The sequence below is a fragment of the Suncus etruscus genome, chromosome 6 (assembly GCF_024139225.1).
Source record: "Suncus etruscus isolate mSunEtr1 chromosome 6, mSunEtr1.pri.cur, whole genome shotgun sequence".
Lineage (NCBI taxonomy): Eukaryota > Metazoa > Chordata > Mammalia > Eulipotyphla > Soricidae > Suncus > Suncus etruscus.
Genome location: NC_064853.1, coordinates 134,550,442 through 134,575,790, shown reverse-complemented (window position 1 = coordinate 134,575,790; position 25,349 = coordinate 134,550,442). Strand labels below are relative to the sequence as shown.

Sequence of the window (25,349 nt, the reverse complement as noted above, 5' to 3'; positions counted from 1 at the left end):
GCCTGTACTCCAGACAAGCTTTCTACTTCCCTTATTCATTCACATTAATTTTATTGATTGATTGATTAGTTTTGTGGGCCACACACAGTGGCGCTCGGGTAATTCCTGGCTCTGCATTCAGAAATTGCTGCTGGCAGGCTGAGGAACCAAATGGGATGCCAGGAATCGAATTGGGTCCCTCCCGGGTCAGCTGAATGCAAGGCAAATGCCCTACTGCTGTGCTATATCTCCGGTCCAAGGTGTTGGAATATTTAATGCCCCCCAAAAATAGTATTATGAACAAGTTGGTGAATCATGGTGTCATAATGAAAAAAAAATGATAAGTTGCCTGCAAAGAGTGTAAATTGCCTATGAGAAATGTAAATGTCATATGAAGAATGCATATTTTGTGAGAAATGTAGTTTTTGTGTTTTTTGTTTTTTGTTTTGGTTTTTTGGGCCACACCCGGCATTGCTCAGGGGTTACTCGTGGCTGTCTGCTCAGAAATAGCTCCTGGCAGGCACGGGGGACCACAGGGGACACCGGGATTCGAACCAACCACCTTTGGTCCTGGATCGGCTGCTTGCAAGGCAAACGGCGCTGTGCTATCTCTCCGGGCCCGAGAAATGTAGTTTTTGAGTCCAAAGTGATAGGACCAACGATAGGCTGATTGACTTGCACCTGGCTGACCTGGGTTTGATCCCTGGTCTCCAACTCAGCCAGGAGCAACCCTGTGCACAAAGCCAAGAGTAAAGTCCTGAGCACAGCCTGGTATGGCCCAGAAACCACCCAAAAAATAAAAGCAATGTAAATGGCAAATGGTGTGTAGAAAATGTCAATTTCCTAAGCGAAATTCTAATTGCCTGTGAGAAATGTCAATTTCACGTGAAAATGTCAACTTCTTGTGAGAAATGTAAATTGTCTCTGAGAAACCTAAGTTCCGTGAAAATGTAAATGCCATATGAGAAGTGTAAATTGACTGTGAGAAATGTAGATTTCATGTGAGAAATATAAATTTTAGTGCTGGAGCAATAGTACAGCAGATAGGGTGCTTGTCTTGCATGTGGTCAACCTGGTTTTGATCACTAGAACCCTATATGGTCCCCAGCCCCAAGTCTAAGAGTGACCCCAAGAGTGATTCCTGAGCATAGAACCAAGAGAAAGCCTTGAACACAGCCTTGCATGGCTCAAAAACAAAGCAAAAAAGAAAAGAAAAACACAAATTTCTTGTGAGAAATGTACATTGCTTGTGAGAAATATAAAGTGCCTTGAGAAGGGTTGGAGCAATAACACAGAGGTAGGGTGTTTGCCTTGCATGTGACTAACCCAAGACAGACCTGGATTCGATCCCCGGCGTCCGATATGATCCCCCAAGCCAGGAGCGATTTGTGGCCCGAAAAACAAACAAAAAATTGCCTTGAAAAATGTCAATCTCCTGTGGGAATGTTCATTTCCTGTGTTCCTGTGATAAATGCAGTTTTCAGGACTAGAAATAGTACAGCAGGTAGGACCCTTGCCTTGAACACAGCTGACCCGGGTTCGATCCTCAGTATCCCCTCTTGTTCCCTGAGGACAGCAAAGAGTGACTCCTGAGATCAGAACCAGGGTAAGTCCGAACAGAATCATGCGTGGCTGGTAATCAAATGTAACCAACCCCTAATGCAGAGCCAGGAGTAAGCCTTGTGAAAAGCCTGGTGTCACACACACACACACACACACACACACACACACACACACACACACTACCTGAAACTTTCTCGCCAGAAATGTAAACTGCCAGTGAGAAATCTAAGTTTCATGAGAGAAATGCAAATTTCCTGTGAGAAATAGAAATTGCACATGAGCTGTGTAATGGCTGTGGACAATGTAAATTTCATTTCCCCACCTTAAGAACAGATACAGAGGGAGGGAGGGAGGTAGATGAGAGAGAGAGAGAGAGAGAGAGAGAGAGAGAGAGAGAGAGAGAGAGAGAGAGAGAGAGCCATGGCAGCAGGCAGAATCACAGCAGTGCTCTAGAATCTCAGACCAGAAAAAACATGTTGGCAATCTGCCACAAAATTAAAACCATGGGGCCAGTGGTAGGGCGTTTGCCTGGCACACAGCAGACCCAGGACAGACTCCAGTTCGATTCCTGGCATCCCATCTGGTCCTCCAAGCCTGCCTGGAGCGATTTCTGAGTACAGAGCCAGGAGAAATCCCTAAGCACCGCCGGGTGTGAGACACGCCCCCAAAAAAAGAAATGAAACCCATATCCTAAACATGCCCCCCAGCCATGGTTTCTGCAGGTATTCACTTTAAAAGAACAGAACTCATACTCACAGAGTCCCAGTCACGGCAGCTCACAATCAGGAGGCCACCACAGAAGGGTCGGCAACCACAGCAATGAACATTCAGAGCCAGGGAGCAGAAGAGCCTCTGGACAGAGGGAGAATCCTCCCCAGGGGCACCTCCGTACTTCCCACCCTCCTGACACCATCACACTGGGCTGGGGGAAACCGTCCTGGGTGGTCCTTATTTATGGGTTTCCAGGGAACAGAAACTTCTGCAGAAAGGTAGAAAGCAGGTGGGAGGTGACTGGATGGGGGTGGGGGGGAAACAGGGGAATGTGCCCTGTGGGTCCTGGCAGGCCATCTCTGGGTCACTGGTCACCAGGAGTTTGGCTGCATGCTGAGATGATCAAGTTCCATCCTTCAAGCTGCACTGCCCTTCCTTGGTTTCAAAGGCCACTCTTGACTGTTTTCAAACTCAAACAGGCTACATTCTGCAGTGGAAAATGCTGGTGGAGCAGACAGGGCCAGACTCCAGCAGGAAGCACTGTCTGCAGGTGACCACAGTCTTGGATGCGGCTTCCTCTCCAGGCCCACCAGCACAGCCCCTCCAAGCTGGCTGAGTCCCAGGCTGCATTCCTGTGGCCTCTGCCTTCTCCCAGGCCCCCGATGAGTCATGATGGGAAAAGCAAGAGTGACTGCAGCCTGGTGTGACCGCACAGACCCAGGCCCAGCTCAGGGCAGTGAAAAAGCAAGGTCACACCCACCTCCTGTGTACTTCCTCAGACACCCTTTCGGAGACAATCTCCCAAATGGCTGGTGTTCAAGTTTAACTCAACCCAATTTGGGTTGGGGGGGGGGGGGGCTTTTTGACTTCACCTGGTGGCACTCAAGGATTACTCCTGGCTCTGTGCTCAGCAATCATCCCTGGTTGGGGGACCATATGGGATGCCAGGAATCAAACCACCATCTATCCTGGATCGGCCCTGTGCAAGACAAATGCCCTGCCACTGTACTATCTCTCTGGCTCCTCAACCCAATTCTGAGAACATGAGCAAGGGCTAGAGACAGCATGTTAAGACACTTGCCTTGCAAACATGGAACCCCAAATCATCCCCAGTAGCCCCATGGTGTCCCCCTCAAGCCCCATCATGAGAGCAGAGCTGAAGTCAGCCCTGAGTGCCACCAAATGTGGCCCCCAAACTCAAAATAAAATTAAAAAAACGTAACTGATTTAGAAGACAAGGGGAGTCCACAGAAACACAGGAGCCCGCCTCTCTCTTTTCCAAGACAAAGATCTTTGCTCAGGGCTGCATCCAGCTAGCAGCTGAGTGGGATCTGCACCCCCTCTCACTTGCCACAGACCCTGCCCTCACTGTCCAGTCTGGGGGGCCCCGCAGGTGTGATTTGGAGTGGGCCTCTCCCCCATTCCCCAAATCCTGCCCAGTACACGTACATCCTGGGATCCACTGGAACGTCTTTCCATGAGGCTGGCTTGGTGAGAGGGGGCACACTTGGACATAGGTCACTTGCAGGAAAGTTCCTTTGCCATCCTCTCAAGCCTACAGCTGCTATTCTGTGGAAACCTCACAGTCCCCGGGTATTTAGCTCTCAAGGCTACAGCTCCTCCTGCCTCTGGCATCCTCAAGCTCCTTCTCAGTCAGTACATGTCCTCTCTCATGTCCAGCCAGAGCCAGAGTGGGTGAAAGCAAGCAGATGGAGGTACGGGCGGCCCAGAGTTCTCCCCTCCAGAAAGGAGAAGCTCCGGCAGGAACAAGAAGCTGAGAGAAGAGCAGAGGCGGGCACCACAAGTTCCAAGCTTGACCACATCCTCAAAACTGACTCTAACCTAGAGAGGAATCCCCAAACAAGCCAGGCCATTTGAAAGACAAACTGAAACCTACTGAATGGTGAGAAGTGCACACATCCCCTTTCCCGGCACTGCCCACATCACAGCTGGGGTCTTGTTTTACAGGGTACTAGAGGCTCTCCCCACTCTGGAGAAGCCTGTGTGCTCGCTCTTGGACATGTAGGCCTTTGTCCCTCACATCATCTCTAAATAAAACTGCTCAACTTGACGGCATGTCAGCTCCAGAAATTCTCCTCCACAGCGTTCGATAACATCAAATCTGGGACTCTGGACAGAGGCCAAGTCTGACCTTTTCCTCTAAAAGCAAATGCCGGGCTCCAGCCTGAGCCCAGCGGGGACTTGAACCCAGGCAGGAAGTATGTGGAGACCTTAAATGAATTTTCCTAGTCCCAACCTCCGTCTTTTGGAAGGCGGCAGCCCTGGCACCTCACTTTTGCCATTGTTAGCAGACCTGCCTGGCCTCTATTCCACTGTCCCAGTGGAGGACAAGTAAGTGGGATGCAGAGGCCCATATTCCTGGCGCCAATCCTGGTGCTGCCCCTGGTACTTTCAGCTCTCTAGTGTGTCTCCACAGCCTCCCCTGGATAAAAATAGGACTTGTGGCGGCAGTGGATTCCTATTCTATAAGCCAGCACTCCCACATCAGGGAGTTCCCACATCTCACAAAACAGCATACGCCCTGAAGCTAAAGGAATTATTCCCAACTTTAAAATAAGGAACATGTTGAGGTTAGTTTATGATTGTTGTTGCTGTCACTTGTTTGTGGTTTTGGATTTGGGGGTCAGACCCAGAAGAAGGAGGGGGCAAAAGGGAACAGAGGAATTCTCCAGGAACCCAAGGCAGAGAACCCTGCCAGCAGAGCCTGAGCTCAGCTGTGTTCAGATCTCTCTGATGGGAAAGAAAGAAACCTCGTGAGATACCCCCGTTCAAGCTCAGGGTTAGAACGAGGACAGAAATGGACTCTGTCCTGTACTCCCTGCAGAGTTCATGCCCTGGCTTGATCTGCTTACAACTGAGCAGGTGTGTCTGAGCGTGTAGACGAATGTATGAGTGCACATGCTTGTGAAAGGGGAGTGGGAAGGGGAGGAGGACGAGAGGGGAGGAGCTGTTTTCTCTTATTTTCTTTGCAAGTGGGTGTAGTAGGGAACACAGCAGCTTCTGCCACCCCCTGAACGGAACAAACCCCACAATAAACTGGCAAGGAAGACAAATACCAATTCATTACAGAAAAAGATCTGTTTAAAAAATCTATTTAAGGGGCTGGAGCAGTGGCGCAAGCGGTAAGGTGTCTGCCTTGCCTGCACTAGCCTAGGACAGACGGCGGTTCGATCCCCTGGCATCCCATATGGTGCCCCAGGCCAGGAGCGATTTTTAAGCGCATAGCCAAGAGTAACCCCTGAGTATCACCGTGTGTGGTGGGTCCCCCCCCCCAAAAAAAAAACCCAAAAAATAAAAGGTCTATTTAACCTTTATTTTTAAGTGGAGATGGGCAGTTTGGGTCACATCCAGTGATACCCACGGCTTACTCCTGGTACTGTGGTCAGGAATTACACCTGAAGATGCTCCGGGGACTATATGGGATGCCGACAATCAACCCGGGTCAAATGCGTGCAAGGAAAATGCCCTACCCACTCCAACCCCAAGAAAGGGATTAATTCTGAAGGATAAATTCAGGATCAGGATCAGTTTTGGATCTTCTAGAACAGAATTGCCCAGTTCTTAATTTTGTTTGCAGGCTGCTATGATCCTCAGAGACACCCAAGTTAGGGAAACATTTTCCCAAAAATGTCTTAGTAAAGGTGTGGGTGCCCGGGGCAAGGATGGCCAGTCCACAGTCCTGTGTTTGAGGAGCCTCGGGCCTAGAGTGCTGGGATGGGATTGGAAGAGCATCAACATCAAGGTACCCCCTGCCCAAGAGCTGGCAGGGGCACAGTTCCTCCCCGAACAGAAGCCTTTTAGCCCATAGACACTGAGGAATAGGCTCCCACAGCTCCCCTGGCTGTACCAGCTCAGAGCAGGTGGGCAGCTCTCAAGGTGCGTGAAGGGAATGGGCAGTCCTGGTCAGCACTACAGGCCTCTGCTTGGGCATCATGGAGGGAACAGACAGCCTTCACCTCACACGGGAAAACAGCGGAACAGGGAAGGGGCTGGGCCTACAGACCAATCCCCCTTCCTGAAAGGTCACCTCCATCCTGGGCACCAAAGGGGCAGATCACGTGGCCCCCTCAAAGCTCAGTCTGTCAACACAAACTGCCGTGGGGCGCTCAGGACAGGCACATGCAGAGCATCAAGTGCACAGGGCAGATGGGGAAACCAAGGCAGAGGTGAGGATGCCTATGGCACAGAGGTGAGGGATCTAGGGTCTCCCCAAACAGGGCCAAGTAACGAAAGGGGCCCTGGCCATGAGGCCCAGCTGGTGTCTCTGCGCTGTGCCAGGAGCTACACTGAGGTACACTGAGCTACACTTGAGGCTTGGGGCCTCAAGAAGAGAACAGCTGGGGTGAGTGAGGATGGGAGCAAATGAGGAGCGCTTAGAAAGCCCCCCTCAGCTTTCAGGCTAGAACAGAGACCTGAAGGGAATCAGGCAGCATCTGGGCAGCTGTGTGTGTGCGCACACAGAGGGACGCATGAGCACATGTAGGTGTGCAATATGAGAGTCTCCATCTGGGAAATGTGAACATGGCATACCTGTACTACATATGTGTACATGTACGTGTGCAAAGGCAACATGAGCTGTATTCGTGTACGTGAGCACTGTTGGCTGTATCAGGCAGCGCAGGCACGTCGGCATGTTTGTGTGTGGCACACATGTGAAGGTGTGTACATGCTTTGTGCTGCATGATGCAAAGTTGGTTGTGTGCATGTATTTGCATGTGCACACTGCACTGTGTAAACACATGTAAACTCTCCACAGACAGTCCCATGCAGCGGTGGGCTCAATCATAGTCAGGGGAAGAATAGGAAGGACGAGGTGTGAGACATCTCAGAACTTTCCGGAGCAGCCCACCTGCCTGCCTATGACACGATCACATGTCTGAAGAGCCAGGGTGCCATGTGGAAAAAGGCGAGCTTTGTGTCTCGAGTTAGAATCCAGAGGCTTTCTTAGTCCCCGTTGGGGCATGGGGATGGGTGGGCCACACCTGGGGTTACTCCTAGCTCTGCACAAAGAAATTACTCCTGGCAAGCTCAGGAAACCATATGGGATACTGGGGATCAAACCTGGGCCAGTCCCCATTTTCAATGACTCAGCCACAAAAGCCGATCTCAGCATGCACAATGAGGCTATTCCTGGGTGTCAGCCACTTGGCCATGACAGTGAGACATTCCTGCCCCAGGAAAAACACATTTGATGAGGGGGTGCCTCCTGAGACCCCACAGGACGTCTCCAGGGGATGTACCCACTCCAAGTCTGCTCTTATGCCCACAGGCCTCAGCCTAGCTTTGAGACTGGTTGAATGGGGAGGGTTTAAGCAGAAGCATTGGACAGGGTCAGGAGGGGCTGTTGGGCTGTTGGGCTGTTGATGAGCTGTTGTCGGTGGGGGTTCCTTCATCTTGGGATGACCCAGGGTCTTCTCTGGTGCCAGCCCTTCATCTTCCTGGCTGCCTCATTCAGTGTCAGGCCCCTGGCCCCTCACAGAACTGCCCTGCAGACTAGGTACAGACATGGCCCATAGCAGCAAGAGCAAAGGCCGAGTCCCCCCATTCTCGATGATTCCCCCCTCCCCGAATCAGAAAGAATTGGAAGGCAAGGTTAAAGTGTTGCCATGCATAAGGCTATCTGTAGTCTGATTCCCAGATCCCCATGTGGCCCCTTGAGCACAGAGTTAGGAGTAAGCCCTGAGCAGAGAGAGCCAGGAACAATCCCTGAGCAGAGCCACAGGTAAGCCCTGAGAGTGAGCCCTGAGCACAGACCTAGGAGTAGTCACTAAGCACAAAGCCAGGAGCATCTAGCCTTTAAGCTCCAGGTTTGCAGCTTGTGTCCAAGTTCACACATCAAGTTAGAAATGACAGAAAGAGAGGCTTGAGTGATAGCACAGTGGAGAGGATGCTTGCCTTGCATAAAGCCAACCTGAGTTCAATCCCCATCATCCATATGGGCCCCTGAGCACTGACAGGAGTAATATCTGAGTACAAAGCCAGGAGTAACCACAGAGCAGTGTAGCTCAAAAAGTAAAAAATAATAAAAACAATGCAAGACTAAAAAGTCACCTTTGCCTTCCTGTTCTTTCCTCTCCTCGTACTGTGAGAACACTGTGTAGTTCATGTGAACATCTAAATGTTCCTCCCACAATGTTTTAGGGGAGGTCATGAAGGGACTTAAAAAAAAAAAAAAGAAAGAAAGAATGGGGCCGGAGAGATAGCACAGCAGTGTTTGCCTTGCAAGCAGCCTATCCAGGATCTAAGGCGGTTGGTTCGAATCCCGGCATCCCATAGGGTTCCCCGTGCCTGCCAGGAGCGATTTCTGAGCGTAGAGCCAGGAGTAACCCTTGAGCGCTGCCGGATGTGACCCAACAACCAAAACGAAAAGAAAAGAAGGAAGGAAGGGTTAACAACCACCAAGCCTATCCGCTACTTCCCAGACCCCCAGCACTCATTCACTCACCAACTTGTCATCAAAGTGTGTGACCCTTCACCCCCATGTATGGCACATACACGCACGCACACACTCTAACTGCCAGCATCTTCCAGGCACAGCTGCAGAAGCGGCTTCACACACACCACACACACACACACGCGCACCTGGGGAGCCACTGTGTTCTGAGAATTGCATCCTCTGGGCTGACATTGGCCCCACACCTCACAGTGAAAGGGAAGCAAGTTTCCAGAACCAACACCAGAAGGCTAGAGACATCCCAAGGGGCTTCCTTAGAGTCTCTCAGTAAGCCCATAGAGGTAGAGACCAGGGGGTGAGTCTGTACAACCTGGCTCGGGGATTTCTGGGCATCTCTGGGTGCTGATGTGTTGCCACCAGGAGGCCTCGGAGCTCCCCTGGGGTGTCAACAGTCCCAGGTGCAGCACTCCAAAACTGCAGAAGTGACATTCTCAGGGGCTGTGGCCCCACATGTATCTGTAGGCCCAGCCTCACATTAGCAATTGTCCCGGGGAGCTAAGAGACAAGGCCTGAAGGTGGTCAGCTGTTGCCAGCAGGAGGGTTTACCCACAAGATGGAGTGTTGGGGCATAGAGGGACCTGCAGGACACAATCAGAACAGGAGGAGCTGAGGAACAGTGTGTCTCTGGAACCGCTACAAAAGCCCTGCAACCACAGCAAGGGTGGGGTGGGAGGGAGAAACAGGAAGGACCTGTCAGTTAAGCTGGCCTGAGAAAATTGGGCTCCTGGGGACTGCAGAAACGAAAGAATACTTCCTGGAGGCACCAGCTAGGGCAAAGGGAGAAGCAGCAGGGGCCTGGGCCCACCCCGGAAGCATCAGTGCCAGACTCAGGGGCCAGAAGATTGGCATCCATGTACACACCTGTCCCCAGCAACCGACCAAAATGACATGGCCTTCCCGCCTCAGAGAAAGCACCCCACAGGGCTGACCCCAGTCCAGCCCTGAGACCAGGCTTTGTGGAAGGCGCCACTGCTCAGGCATCCTGGCCCAAGGAGCACAGAGGACTCTGCTCAGGCATTGCTCAGAGAAGCACCAGGGCCTCCAAGTCTCAAAGGTCCCACACAGCTGGGCCTGAGAGTAAACAAAGTGGGGAAGTGACACACAGCCTTGCACACAGCCTACCAGCATGCAATCCCTGGCACCCCATAGGGTTCCCTGAGCCCTACCAGGAGAGATCGCTGAGCATAGAGCCAGGAGTCAGTTCTGAGCACTGCTGGGTTGGTCCCAAATTTTAAAATAATAACGAAAATAAAAAGCCATGAGATACACATGGACAAGAAGCATCACATGAGGCTCAGGGCTCGGCACACACGATGCACAATGCCCGCTGAGCTGTAGACCTCCTCAGACAATCCAGCATCCAGGCACAGAGGACATCAGGGTGGGGGCAGGCTTGAGTGCCTCGCTAGCCCACCGGGGAAATTGAGGCCCACAAATGCCAGGGCCACAGCTAGGAATCATCTCTGGGCTTGGTACACTGGCCTAACAGGGAAAAAAAAAATGGAAACAGGAGGTTTGTGGGGGTGTAGGGAGAGAGAGTGGCTCCTGGATACTTGTGGGCAGGGCATGTCCTCCTGGCTTCTTGAAGTGTTTCAGAGGTCACTGCCACACCTGCAGGAAGGAGGCAGAGCCTGGAGAAACAGGACATTTTCCAGGATGTGGGCAGGTGTGTCCCGGAGGTAGGGGGTAGGGCTGAGGGTGAAGACCCAGAAGGTAGCTCCACCCTGAAGTAGGTCCAGGTCCACCCACCCCCTGGCAGTGATAGCACAGGAGACCCAGAGATCTGGACCCTCAGATGCAAATTAGAGACTGGGAGACATTCCAAGGTGCCTCTTTAACCCTCTGTGCTCCACTGCTGGGCCCTGGCCACATGACACTGAACACCTGCCCCCTTTATAAAAGACAAAAGTGGAGCCAGAGCAATGGCGCAGAAGTAGGGTGTTTGCCTTGCACATGGCTGACCAGGATGGACCTCGGGTTTTGTTTTGTTTTTTATTGTTTTGGGGCCACACCCAGCGTTGCTCAGGGGTTACTCCTGGCTGTCTGCTCAGAAATAGCTCCTGGCAGGCAGGGGGGACCATATGGGACACCGGGATTCGAACCAACCACCTTTGGTCCTGGATCGGCTGCTTGCAAAGCAAACACCGCTGTGCTATCTCTCCGGGCCCGGACCTCGGTTTGATCCCCTGGCATCCCATATAGTTCCCCAAGCCAGGAGTGATTTCTGAGTGCATAGCCAAGAGTAACCCCTGAGCATCACCGGTATGGCCCCAAAATAAATAAATAAATAAATAAATAAATAAATAAATAAATAATAATAATAAAAAGGTCAAAAGTTTGGGGCAATAGTTTACAAAAGTGAATATCTACAAAACCAAAAATGTTTAAGAAAAGGTGGGGGCAGGCCAGAGAGATAGCATGGAGGTAGGGCATTTGCCTCTCATGCAGAAGGACAGTGGTTCAAATTCCGGCATCCCATATGGTCCCCTGAGCCTGCCTGGAGCGATTTGTGAGCGTAGAGCCAGGAGTAACCCCCTGAGGGCTGCCAGGTGTGACCCAAAAACTAAAAAAAAAAAAAAAAAAAAAAAAAGAAAGAAAGAAAGAAAGAAAAAAGAAAAAGAAAAGGTGGGAGCAGGTCAATTTTAGGAGAAAACAGGCCCCAATGGACTAGCCAGGCCAAGAGGGATAATCCAGATCACAGGAGTGGAAGAGAGGCCAGTAAGAGGGAGGAGGGAGGAGAGGACAAGGGGTAGTCTGGACATAGACTCCCCAGTTCTGACATAGGCTCAGGTCCACACCCCCCTTTGGGGGGGAGGCACTCTGGGTATGGACAGATTCCACCTGGGTGTCTCTAAATGGGACAGAGGCTGCCAACAGGTGGTGGGATTCAATGGTCAGCGCCCTCTCACTGGCTCAGACACACCCACCCATGGGACTCAGGATCCACTGTCCATCCCAGCAGAACAGGGATTAGGACCCAACTTTCAGCCTCAGGCCCAGACACCAACACCCTGGGGGAACAGACAAGGCAAGAGGTTACTTGGTTGGGAAGGTGAAAGCATAGGGGCCCTAGCCAGGAAGGGAAGCTTCTGTACTTGGGGGTGGGGACACACCTGGCAGTGCTCAGAGCTTACCTCTGACTCAGGACTCAGGGATTACTCCTGGTAGGAATCATAGAGCCTATGGGATGACCTGGGTCAGCCAAAGTGCAGGCAAGTCCCCCTCAGCTGAACTATCACTCCAACCCAGAAAAGCTTCTTTGGACTCAATCTCCCTTCCATTCCAGCCCTGCCTCGGGACCCAGGTCCAGGCCCCAGATGTTTCCGAGGCCACACCAAAACACCAAAGGACAAGAAAAGCAAAGCACTTCCACCAGCCCCAATGTGTTTCTGATTGGGGAATGGTCTACGATGTCCAGGATCCCAAGGCCACAGGTGAGACCCAACAAACAGAACGAGGGGAAGAGTATCAGTGTGTGCATAACTGTGGCGGAAAGCGCAGCTCTGGGAAAAGTCAAGTCTTGTCATCGCAGGTGCTTTGGGGTTCAAGTTCCTTCCCACGTCACTCAACAGTGGAGACTCTTGTCCCAGCTGCTGCGGCACACTCTGACGCAGGCCTCCAGCTTTACACAGGAAAGAGGGATCCTGGACCCAAACGAAGAGGAGCAGAGCTCAGGGCTTCCCTGGCTCTACAAAACAGCTGCCTGCGAGGTCAGTGAGCACCAGGGTCTCTATAGAGCAAAGTGCCAGGCCTGGGTTCAACAACTGTCCTCAGGGCTCAGCCCCACAGCCACTTGCGCTTTTCCACCTGTAGAACCCCGGATGTCTCCCTGCCCATCGGTGTGCAGAGAAGGCTCTCCCGGGATCTCTGGCAGCCTGGCAGGCTTGGTGCATTCTGGCCAATGAGGCAAGGGAGGGGCCAGCTGCCCACCAAGGCCAGCTGACACGGTGGCCAGGGCTGGTGCAGCCCCGGGGCCTGCATCTGCAAGCAGCTGAACAAAGGGGCTATGTGGGGACTTGGCAGCATGGCAGAGTGGCAGCGGGTGAATGCTGGCTCCAGAATACCCTTCGGCTGGGCAAGGGGACACGGCACCATCGTGCTGCTCCCCCCAGCAGAGGCCCCTGCAAAGCAAAAACGTATTCACGCCTCCAGCCCTAAGCCCGTGTGCAGCTCTTCTTCCTGGCCACTATGCTTCTGATCCAAAGAGAGCCACTGAAGCCTCATGGTTGGATGCAGCGGTCCACTCCAGCTAAGGGCGGCCAGCAGCCCCTGTGCCTGTCCCCACAGCAGTTCCCACCAATCAGCTGAACAGTTCTCTCCAAAAATGTCCAAGAGGCAGGCGGCACACGTGTGTGTCCAGGGGAGAAAAGGACAGTGGGGCACAAGGGACACAGGGAGATGTAGTGGGGCAGCCCCTGTCCTCCCACCACCCTCGCAGACAGCCCCACAAGCCCAGCTTTGGGGAGTATCTGAGGGGCTGTGAGAGGTGTCAGGGGCTCGCGGAACGGGGCCTGCTGAGCTCCGACCTACACAGATACAGGGGGAGGTTCGGGGGGAACATGTACACGAAGTTATAGGGCATTGGTCTGAGGCGATGACAGAGGCCTCCACCCGTTCGTTCCAAGCGTCCAGCTTCTTTCCAAGTGGATTCAAAGAACACTGGCCCAGGAGGTGCCGTCCCGTCCCCAGACAAGCCCGCTCACGGCGAGGAGGGGCCGCCCGCTCCTAGCACTCCGCTTCGGTGATTCCTCGGACGCGAAACTCCTGCCAACTCAGGGGTCGGCGGCGCTCCCTCCCCTGGCCCACCTACTCGCAGAGGGAACGGGGAGGCGAGGGGCGCACAGGCTGAGCCCAGAGTTTGGCGAAGAAGTTGGGGCGCAGCTCTGCAAAGGGCAGCACGCGCCCTCGGCTCCGGGATGGGGCGCGCCGAGGTGGCTGCGAAAAAGCCCGGCCCGTACCCGCCCGCAGCGAAGGCCCACCGAGAGGGGCGACCTGGGGACCCCGCCCCGGGCCCCACGTCTGGCCCGCCGGCGGCCCCGGAGGAGGAGGCCGAGGGAGGCGGCGGGGCCGGAGCGGCCGGGCGGGGAGCGCGCTGCTCCGGCCGGCAACCGCCGCGCGCGAGCGGGGAGACGGGAGCGGCGCCGGGCGGCCCGGGACGGGCCCCCCGAGAGCGGCCGGGCCCCCCGGGCGACTCACCTGCCGGACGGCCGCCTCCGCCGCCCCGGGGGCGCCGTCGGGCCGCCGCTCGCGCTGCAGCGCCCACAGCCCCACGTTGGGCGCCGCCACCAGCGCCGCCAGCACCAGCGCCGCCGCCTGCAGCAGCCGCTTCTCCTTCCGCCGCATCGGGCCGCCGCCCGCCCGCCCGCGCCCGCGCCCGCGCCCGCAGCTCCCCGCCCGCCCCGCGCCAGCTCCAAGCGCGGCACTTCCGCCGCCGCCCGGGGCCCGGCCCAACCCGGCCCGCCCGCCCCGCCCGCCCCGCCGCCCCGCCGCCCCGGGGTCCCTGTGCCCGCCGCGGCCCGGCCCGCCCTCCCTCCGCGGGCCACGCTGGCGGAACGGGCCCCGGGCGCGTGCGGGTCCCTGGCCACGACCGGCACTGGGTGTCCACTCCACGCGGGCCCTCTCTGAGCCCGCCCCGGGCCGCGTGCTGCCCCCGCAGCCCCTCCAGGCTTGGCCCCCGCGGTGGCAGGACACCCGAGCTCCCACTTCTGCGCCGGACATCTGGACAGCCTGCACGGCAGCTGCCTGCCTGCTGAGTCGCTCCCCTGGCTCCCCCACAGTCTTTGGGGGAGTCCTGGACCCCTCTCCCTGGGTCCTGGTCCAGCTCTTCCACGCAGAGCCGCTCTTGCCCCTCGAGAGCTCTGATGGCACCATTCACTTGGCGGAGAAAAGACCTGTCTTTTTCAACACACCGTCATGTACCACAGGTGGCACACACTGACAAGGCTCATTCCACACAAACCGGGGTGCCCATCTGTAGACGCAGTCACCCAGTCACTGCCACTGACCCTCCTGCCATAAAGGCTGGGCGATCGGGAGACGGTGATGTCCTTGGAAACACTGGCCTCGTGGGACTGCCAGGACTCCTCTGCTGCTGCCTCTAGATTGGCCATGGGAATGCTTGCCTGGCAGCTAGAGCGTCTCTGTGCCAGCGCCTCATTAATGCCTGACCTCATCACCTCCCCTGGGAGGCGGCTGCTCTCTCCCACCTGCAGCCTTGGATCCCAGATCTCTAGAATGAAGCTGTTTGACCCACACCCTGTGGCCTCTGGGCTCTTGCCTGCCTTTCAGAGCTCCACCTGACCCGCTGCCCACTAGCCCCTGCCCCCTCTGTTCCTTGCTCCTTCACTAGCTCATTTGCTCCCACTAGCTGTTCTCTGTACCTCAGGTCTCCTCTGTCTGGCCCATCCTGTTTCTCGGCTCATATTTCAGTGTGGAAAGCTGACGTGAGCAATTCCACGTCAACCACACAAAGCACAGAGACAGTCCTGCTCTCCCTACCCTAGAGTCAGTGTCTTGGGTCCCTGGTCTGGATGCCCCACGGTGGGCTCCGAAGCACTAAGGCTCTGGGTTGTGCCTTCCTCTGGGTGGCAGGTCCACGAGATGGAGCCTCCCACAAACTCCCAGACTTCTTTACAGAAGCCCAATGGGGTATGGGCGGGGGGGGGGGGGGCGGCATGGCAGATCTGCCCCAGCATCACTGGGCAACCCTGAGCACAGAACTGAGAGTTCTCCTCCAACACCTCCAAGTTCCCCCAAGCCCCAAACAAACCAGACACCACAGAAAGACAGGACCCTCAAGCTGAACTGGAATGTCCAGGTCCACAGTCCACTTCCGCCTAAAGGCCCCATCTCTGTAGATTCAATGTTCACTTCCCTCTATGGCCTCGTCCCAACAGCCCCGTGTCCACTTCCTGCTTAACACCCCTCCCAGCACAGCAGCTCCTGAGGGCCTCAGGGGGATCCAGGCCTGGGTCTCCTGCAAGATCTTTCCAGAAGGATCATCTAACAGTGCCATTGCCCTTTACACACAGTTCTGAGCCCCAGGCCTGGCCCTCCCACCGTGCTGCTTAACCAGCCTGAGTCCATCCCCCTCCCAGGCCTGCCTGGAGCCAAAAAGCTTCCATTCTTCAGAGGTTGAGATGAATGGGACAGCTGGCAGGGCCGAGAGATGACCCCAAACAGGGAATGAGCTTGGAAGAAGCAAGGTCTCACTTGCTGACTGGCAGGCGACTCCCAGTTAGGTGAGGTTCCTACTGAGGGTGCGAGGAAGTCTTTCTTGTCTGGGAGCTTGGGCCAGGCTTCTTTTTATTGTTTTATTTATTATTTTTATGAACTTTTTAAATTAATATCTTTATTTAAGCACCATGGTTACATGGTTCGTAGTTGGGTTTCAGTCATAAAAAAGTGCACCAGTGGGGCTGGAGCAGTGGCGCAAGCAGTCGGGTGTTTGCCTTGCATGCGGCTAACCTAGGATAGACCACAGTTCGATCCCCTGGCGTCCCATTTGGTTCCCCAAGCCAGGAGCAATTTCTGAGCGCATAGCCAGGAGTAACCCTTGAAGTGTCACTGGGTATGGCCCAAAAACCAAAACAACAACAACAATAACAACAACAACGTGAACCAGTGCACTTTGTACTTACTTTTCACAGCACCCTTCACCAGTGCAACCTTTCCACCACCAATAGCCCCCATCTCCCTCCTCCCCCATCTTCAAGCCTGGCATTCTATTTCTCTCACTACCATTGTCCTGATAGTTGTTAGTGTAGTTATTTCTCTAACTGCATTCACCACTCTTTGTGGTAAACTTCATATCATGGGCTGGTCCTTTCAAAACCCCATCTCCTGGTTCTGTGCTCAGAAATTATTCCTGAAAGGCTCAGGGGACCATATGATATTGGGGATCGGAGCTGGGTCTGCTGCCTGCAAGGCAAATGTCCTACCCACTGTGCTATCACTACAACGCATTGGCAGGATTCTTTGTGAATCCTGGAGAGACTGGGGAAACAGGGCAGGGTATATGTCAAGGACAAGAGGTCTAAGGTGGGCCAGGAGGAGGTAAGGGGCCCTCCTCATGTGTTGCACTGTGCCTCCAGCCTCTATCCCTCTCCCCAAGAGGCTGTTTGCACCCCCAGTCTCTGTCACCTCACTTTCTACTGATTGTTCTCCCATGCTGGTATCTCCACTAAATATCTTTTTTTTTTTTTTTAGGTTTTGGTTTTGGGTCACACCCGGAAGCGCTCAGGGGTTACTCCTGGCTCTATGCTCAGAAATCGCTCCTGGCTGATTCAGGGGACCATATGGAATGCCGTCCTTCTGCATGAAAGGCAAACACCTCGGGGCCGGTGAGGTGGCGCTAAAGGTAAGGTGTCTGCCTTGCAAGCGCTAGCCAAGGAAGGACCGCGGTTCGATCCCCCGGCGTCCCATATGGTCCCCCCAAGCCAGGGGCAATTTCTGAGCGCTTAGCCAGGAGTAACCCCTGAGCAGTATACTCTGGTGAGTATCTATCAGATCCCCTTCCTGGGTAACTCTGTCCCTCCACCCTCCCCATGCTGTTCCCCCTCCATCTGTCTGTCCCATGGAGACTATCCTGCTATCCCCAGGACCTGGGCAGGAGACCTGCAGGCTGCCCCATTTGGGGACATCAATAGAGGAAGCCCGTGGCTGCCTGTGCCCCAGCCTTCAGGAGCTGGCAGCAAGGGCCGCTGACAGAAGTCAGCCCAGCAGGGGGTACCAGCATGAATCTGCTCGGCCTGTATCAAAGTCTGAGGCCCAGGCAAGGGACTGCTCCTAAGTTAGTGCTCGATCCCCAGGGTTGCTGCAGGCAGCTGTTCTGGTGTGCAAACTGACCACCAAGCCAGGGGATCCTCCACCCCAGTGTTTTTCAATCTTTTTGTGCAAAGGCACACTTTTTTCATGAAAAAAAAAAAAATCACAAGGCACACCACCATTAGAAAATGTTAAAAAAAAAAAAATTTAACTAGGGGGCCGGAGAGAGAGCATGGAGGTAAGGCATTTGCCTTTCATGCAGAAGGATGGTGGTTTGAATCTCGGCATCCCATATGGTCCCCTGTGCCTGCCAGGGGCAATTTCTGAGCGTAGAGCCAGGAATAACCCGTGAGCGCTGCCAGGTGTGACCCAAAAACCAAAAAAAAAAAAAATTTAACTCGGTGCCTATATTGACTATATATAAAGTAATTCTCTTGAATAAGAATCAAAGAAACACAAATTATTTTATAATTACTTTATTATAAAGTAATAAAGTATTTTATAATTGTTCATATTTCTGTTCACTTATTCAGTGTGAAACCTGGGCCTGTTTGGCTGAACACCAAGCTGATATTCTAGCAGGAATGGAAGAAAGACACACATGTACCTCTTCGTCAACAGCTCTGTCTTTAGTTTTTATAGTCCGTAACACGCGATTCGGCTCACAAATAGACGAATCACGCCGAAGCCCCATGCTACGGATGAAATTGGAATTTTTCCCACGGCACACCAGACAATATCTCATGGCACACTAGTGTGCCACGGCATAATGGTTGAAAAACGCTGTGCCACCCATTAAGCTTCCCTAATCTCAGGTCCGGGGTACCAGAGTCTGCTCATTCTGTAACCTGCCCCCAACTTCACTCTGTCCTCAGAGATGCAATTCCTGCTTGACAGGCCCCTCAACCAAGGTCACTGGACAAGCCTCTCCAGGCTTTGCCACTCAGATACCAGATAGCAGCATCCTACAGAGCTTTACACGAAGTCTGGCACAGAGCCTTACATGGAAGTTCTCACAGAACTTTACATGGAGTCTCACACAGAGCTTAAATGGACCCTCACACGAGGCCTACACAAGATCCTGGCGCGGAGTCTTACAAGAGCCTTACATTGAGCCTAGTATGAAGCCTTCCACAATGCCTCACACAGCATGTCCCACTCTGCAGACACCCTGGGATGACCGCCACGTCTAGCTCCACAGAAGGCCTGGGACAGTTAAGTGACTATTGGCTTGGTGGGAATTTATGGGTTTGGTTTTGTTTTTATTTTGGTTTTTGGACTACATCTGGCATGATCAGGAGTTACTCCTGGTAGAGCTTGGGGAACCATTTGGGATGCTAGGGATCCAATACTGACCAGCCTCATTCAAGGCAAATCCCCACCTCACAGTATTACCAACCTGGCCTTGGTAGGACTTGAAAGTGCAGCAGCAAGAATCTAGAGTGATAATATAGAGAGATGTGGTCCCCTGAGATCCACCAGGAGAGACACCCAAACACAGTCAAGTGTGGCCCAGCATCCAAGAAACTAAGAAAATAAAATCTCGGAGTAGCCTGCTCTGGACGGGAGGAATGCAGAAGGTGCTGGGGTCTGGTCAGTCTCAGCTGCAATCTCTGCACACTCTTCCCTCCCTGTCCTATAAGGATGGACTTATAATCCCTAGAACCTGTGTACTTGTCCATCACACATGAATCCTGTCCTGGGATTCACATAATCAGGATGGCTAGAGGGATCAGACTGTAGGACACTAAGTCACTGGTCCTATAGACAGACTGAGGAACCTGAATCCCAGAATGTGGGTTACTTCAGCTACTGGAAGAGATCAGAGATCCCAACACACCCCTAACAACCCCATGCCTAGGAGATGAAATCAAGGCCCACCAGGCTGAGCTGGGAAAATGCCAACCCCTATGTCTAAAAGCACGAATATTCCTATTCAAGTCTGTGAATGCAAAGGGAGCGAAGTGATAAAAGCATGAGGGATTGTAGGAGAAAGGCGACCCTGGTGTGGCCATGATACCAAAGATCATCAGAGCTTTGGGTCCTCGGCCATCATGGACTTTGTGGGGCCCTCCCTACACACCCATGTCTTCCCACTTCAGCTGCCATGGCAACTGATACAGAGCTGTGCAGTGTGGACCTGAAGGGTGTGCAAACTCTCCAGGAAGGCAAGGACTGGCTGTAGAGATGCCACCTTGCCACATGAACTGAGATGGGGGAGGCCCCGTCTACTTCCCCCTCCACCCCACCATTACCTCGTAGTCAGGAAGTGGAGGGTTGGGAACCAGGAGAAGGGAGTTAGAGTGAGAATAGGAAATCTGAGACTATAACTCTCAGGCTGAGGCTACAGCAATAATGCAATGGGTAGGGCATTTCCTTAACACATGGCTGACCTCGATTTGATCCTCAGAAGCACACCATCTGCCTGAGCACTGCCAGGAGTGAACCCTGAGAGCAGAGCCAGAGTAAGTCCTGAGCATAACAACAAAAACAAAAAACAAAGTGGGGGAAGGGGCAGAGAGAAGAGTTAGAAAAAAGCAAGAGCACAGTGGGTAGGGTGTTTGCCTTGCACAAGGCCAATCCGGGTTTGCTCTTGGGCATCCCATATGGTCCCTGGAGCCTGTCAGGAATGATTTCTGAGCACAAAGTCAGGAGTAACCACTGAGCACTGCTGGGTGTGCCCCCCCCAAAAAAAAAGTTAAAAAAAGATGGTTCTGATGCAGGGAAAAAATCTGATTAAATGTAAATACAAATGTGAAAATGCTTTGCATATCACAGGTTGTTACCATCTTCACCATCATCACCACGACCATCATTATAACTGTCAGAGTGATAGTACAGCAGGTACTGGCCCAGAGGGCAAATACCTTGCACACTCTCAGTGTGGGTTCAATTCCTGACATCCCATATGGTGCTCTGAGGACCATCAGGTGTAATTCCTTAGTGCGAAGTCAGAAGTGAGCCCTGAGAACCGCCATGTGTATCCCAAAAACAAACTAACAAAAAAGATTTTTTCTTTTGGTTTTTGAGCCACACACAGCAGCACTCAGGGGTTCTCCTGGCTCTCTGCTCAGAAATTACTCCTTTGGGGACCAGAAGATATGCCAGGGATTAAACTTGAGTTGGCCATGTATAGGCAAATGCCCTATATGCTGTGTTATTGCTCTGGCCCCACAAAAAATAAAACTTTTATACTCACCATCATCACCACCGTCCACCAGATACTAACTATATGTCAGGCTCTCTACTACAGGCAGAATTTAATCTTTTTCTTTTTTTTTCTTTTTTTTTTTTTTTTTTTTTTTTTTTTTTTTGGTTTTTGGGCCACACCCGTTTGACGCTCAGGGGTTACTCCTGGCTATGTGCTCAGAAATCGCCCCTGGCTTGGGAGGACCATATGGGACACCGGGGGATCGAACCGAGGTTCGAAGCGCTTGCAAGGCAGACACCTTACCTCTAGCGCCACCTTCCCGGCCCCTTTTTTTTTTTTTTTTTTTTTTTTTGGTAATCTTTTTCTTATAATAAGCACCTGTGAAGGGCTGGATCAATCCTTGGTATCCCATATGGTCCTCTAAGCCCTCTAGGAGTAATCCCTGAGTACAGAGTTAGGAGCCAGGAATAATTAAAAAAAAATAGGGCCCGGAGAGATAGCACAGCGGCGTTTGCCTTGCAAGCAGCCGATCCAGGACCAAAGGTGGTTGGTTCGAATCCCGGTGTCCCATATGTTCCCCCGTGCCTGCCAGGAGCTATTTCTGAGCAGACAGCCAGGAGTGACCCCTGAGCACTGCCGGGTGTGGCCCAAACACCAAAATAAATAAATAAATAAACAAATAAATAAATAAAACTAAAGCACTCATGAGAAATAGTATTAACTCCATTTTACAGAGAAAATCAGAGTCACCAGCACTTGATAGATGTATCTTCATCCACACTGCTACTTGGAGAGGGGATTCCTCTCAAAGGAATGGCCGGATTCCTGGATATGTGTGCACTTGTCACGTTCACCACATGTGTGTACTCACATATCCACATGCATGTATGCATTCCTGTGCTCAGATGTGTGTACATCTATGTGTGCATGCCTACTTGTTTGTGTGATAATGTATATGTACACGTGTCTGCATGTATGTGCGTGCATGCATTCTTGTGTGTGTGTGTATCTAAACACATGTGGGAACACAAAGACTACTGCCTGGGCTATTGGTCTTGGCTCTTGCATTGGTAGCACATTTGGTTCCTCTTTGCACAGGGTGTGGAGAGGGTCTTGGCTGCTCTATCTATCTATCCATCTATCTAATCTTTTTCTTATAATAAGCACCTGTGAAGGGCTGGATCAATCCTTGGTATCCCATATGGTCCCCTAAGCCCTCTAGGGGCTCTCCGGCATTAGGAGAGCTGTGGAATGAGCCAGAACTGGTATAGTTAGCCCCTGAGTGCCAATGTCCTGGAGAAGCCATTTCTAGTTTTCCCTGTTCCTTTCCTTGTTTCTGATCCAGAAACAAATATGCAGACAGGAGAGGAAGAAGGTGGTTCCCTGCGAGGAGATAGATTGACCCCCACTCTATTTGCTTCAACAGAGAAAGGGAGTCCAAGAACAATGTGATTTCCCTGACAGTGGCCGGCACTGCTCGGCTCTCATAAGAGGCATGGAGGTGATGTGTGCTCTTCCTAGGGGGACTGTCTGATCAAGGGGGACTCAGAGGGAAGATTTTCAGATCACACTCTGCTTTTCCATGGAATCAGCAAAGCTGGAGAAAATAAAGAGGGGAAGTTTTCTTTTTTTGTGAGGGAGGGCCACACCTGTTTGATGCTCAGGGGTTACTCCTGGCTCAGCGCTCAGAAATTGCCCCTGGCTTGGGGGGACCATATGGGACGCCGGGGGATTGAACCTCGGTCCTTCCTTGGCTAGCGCTTGTGAGGCAGACACCTTACCTCTAGCGCCACCTCACTGGCCCTAGGAGGGGAAGTTTTCTAAAGCAGTTCTTTCAATGAAGAACAGGCTATGTGGACACAGAGTAACAGTGGGAAGGGCCTATATCTGAATGACCATGAAGGAAGCCACCAACAGCTGGCTACAGTGCTTCCTGCTATCTGTGGTCTTTGCCACTAAACTCATTTCCATTGAATGTGAGTGGGCCCCTCTCATCACCTTCGCCCTCCAGCTGACTGTCTTCCTTTCTTCCTCTTCCTTTTTTACTTCCTTCCTCCCTCCTCTCTCCATTTTTCCTCCTTTCCTCCTCTCCATTCTTCCTTCCTCTCCCTTCATTTCTTCCTTTCATCTCTCCTCCCTTTCTTCTTTCCCTCCTCCCTCTTCCCTCCTTCCCTCTTCCTTCCTTCCTTTTTTCTTCCCTCCCTCTTTCCTTCTCTCCTGTCTACTACTTCCTTCCTTCCTTCCTTCTCTCCCTCCCTCCTTTCCTCCTTCCCTCCTTCCTACCTGCCTCCTCCAGCACTCCTTTCATTCCTTCTGATTTCCTATGCACTCAGCATGTCTCTGGCTGAGGACTGCGTGTTCACAAGCTCTTGTGCTCTTGTTGTTTGCTTGAAGAGTAGTAGTAGGAAGAGTACAGAGGAAGGGGCAGTCTGGGCTTGCTGAGATAACCCCAATTTGTACATGTGGACTCAATCTGGGTCCCTGACATGTACCTGCAGGTCTGGGTGCTGAGCAGATCAGATGGCGGCTGCAGTGGAGGAGAGTGGCGAGTGAGGTGGAAAGGAAGTGCCATCTGTGGAGGGTGCAGGGTGTCCGCTGGAAGCAAATGGTGCTGGCACCCTTTGAAAAGAAACCAGACAAAGACGCTTTGCCTCTTCCTGTCACCTTGCCTTTCCCCAGGCAGCTGATGTTTCTGGGATGAGTGGGGGAGGGGTGTGTCCCACACTCTTTGTTCCATGGCTTGTACACTTGCTGTGCTCTGGCCCTTGGAGCACCGCAAGGATGGTGCTCAGGGACCCATGGACCCCACACTTGCAAGGCAGATGCCCTACTCTGAGCAATCTCTCCAGATCAGGGTTTTCTGAATGCCTGTTTTCAGTCTGTGGCTGTCTGGCAAACACGGCTCATCTCAGTTCCCAGGAGCCAGGAGAGCTGCAGAAGAGGGGATGATTCTGGGAGACATGCTCTCTTCCACACACACTTCCTCACAGGTGGCCAGTGGGAACAGGGTGGGGCCTCCCCCAGACCTTCTCCACCAGCCCTTGCTCAGATTCCCCCACTAGGAGAGAAGTGGAGGTGCAGACAGAGCCGGATGTCTTGGTCCCAGATTGGAGCTGAGTCACTGAGGAGAGGGAGGAAGTAGGCAGATAAAAAGCAACAAAAGGGGCCAGAGCCATCAGAGTCCAGGGACTTTGCCTTGCGTGTGACCAACCCGGATCCAAGTCCCAACATCCCATAAGGTTCCCTGTGCCCGTCAGGAGTGATTCCTGAGCGCAGAGCCAGGAGTAACCCCTAACCCCCCCCCCCCCAATAAAGGCAACAGCGTAATTAGTAGGTATCACTGAGAAAGAGGTCCTGGTCATAGGACACTGGGAAGGTGCTGGTCTAAGCTCAACTGCAAGTCAGAATAAAAGAAAGGGTATTCTGAACAGAGAAGAGACTGCAACTTAAAGCTGGCAAATAAGCAGCTACTCTGTGCCTGGTGCTGGGGGTGGGACAAGTGGGTCTCAGGGATCCTCATACAGGAGGGAAGAGGCCTGCTGACTGCAGGGGAGAAGGTGTGTGCTTGTCTGTATGGGAATGTATGTGTGTCTGTTTATGCATATCTCTGTATGTCTAGTTCTATCTAGCTGTGTGTGGGTGTGCTGGGGCAGAGGGCAGTGGAAGGTTGGGGTGGGATGCAGAAGAGAAGCACAGACAAAGAGCATTTGTCTGTGGTTTTGGCCCCCTGTTTTTTTGGGGTTGTTTTTTGTTTTTTTGGTTTTTGGGCCACACCGGGGCGGTGGTCAGGGGTTACTCCTGGCTGTCTGCTCAGAAATAGCTCCTGGCAGGCACGAGGGACCATATGGGACACCGGGATTCGAACCAATCACCCTTGGTCCTGGATCGGCTACTTGCAAGGCAAACACCGCTGTGCTATCTCTCCGGTCCCATTGGCCCCCTGTTTTATCTCTTTCTGGTCCTCCTGCAGTCCCAGAGGAGAAGCACAGACTCTGGGAGGCTGTGCCAAGGGCTGCCCATGCCCCTCTTAATAGATCAGTCTCTTCCTGTGCAGTGGAAGCCAAGGCACACGTGAAAGAACTCACACTGCCGAGCGGCCTACATGATCACTGCCAACGAACTAGCAACGGGTCCCCATGAATGTGCCAAGCACGGGGCACGGGTGGCTGGGAACCCTGGAAAGAGGTCTGGCTCTGGCCTTGAGTCTATACCAGTGTCCTTGGAGAGTGGGGAAGGGCCTCTGTCCCATCTATCCCATGAGATGGCTCAGATTGCTCTGTCTGCATCCCCCACCTCTAGAAGTAGGGTCACACCATACCCTGAGATTCAACAGCTGGGCCCAGGAGGGTGCACAGCACATGCGGGAGCTGCACAAGAGCAGGAGTCTCATGGGGTTCTCACAGGCCTTGGGGTCCTTTTCCCTTTATGCAAGTCAGAACATTAGGTGGCAGTTTCCAAGCAGTTCATCCATTTCTTACAAATAGTCCCAGGGCATTAGGCACCAGGACTGAAGTAGGAATCAGGGGGTTCTCCTGGCCCCACCAAGGTGACTGGGATGAGAGGATAGGTCCTACCTCCTCAACACTGTCTGTGTTTGGCACGGGGTCACACCCAGCAGTGCTAGGGATGGAACTGGATCAGCAGCTTACCAAGCCTGAGCCCTGACCTCATCTCTGCAACTGGGATGGGGGCGAGGGTTAGGCA

General features: G+C 53.0%; 1 protein-coding gene across 1 annotated transcript in view; it reads right to left on the bottom strand.

Moving 5' to 3' along the window:
- GALNT10 (polypeptide N-acetylgalactosaminyltransferase 10) overlaps window positions 1-14,071 on the bottom strand; it is a 38,813-nt gene extending 24,742 nt beyond the window's left edge. Inside the window, exon 1 of the mRNA XM_049776056.1 lies at window positions 13,925-14,071. Coding sequence (XP_049632013.1) covers window positions 13,925-14,071 — 147 coding nt within the window. The remainder of the gene's footprint in view (window positions 1-13,924) is intronic.
- Window positions 14,072-25,349: the final 11,278 nt, after the last annotated feature.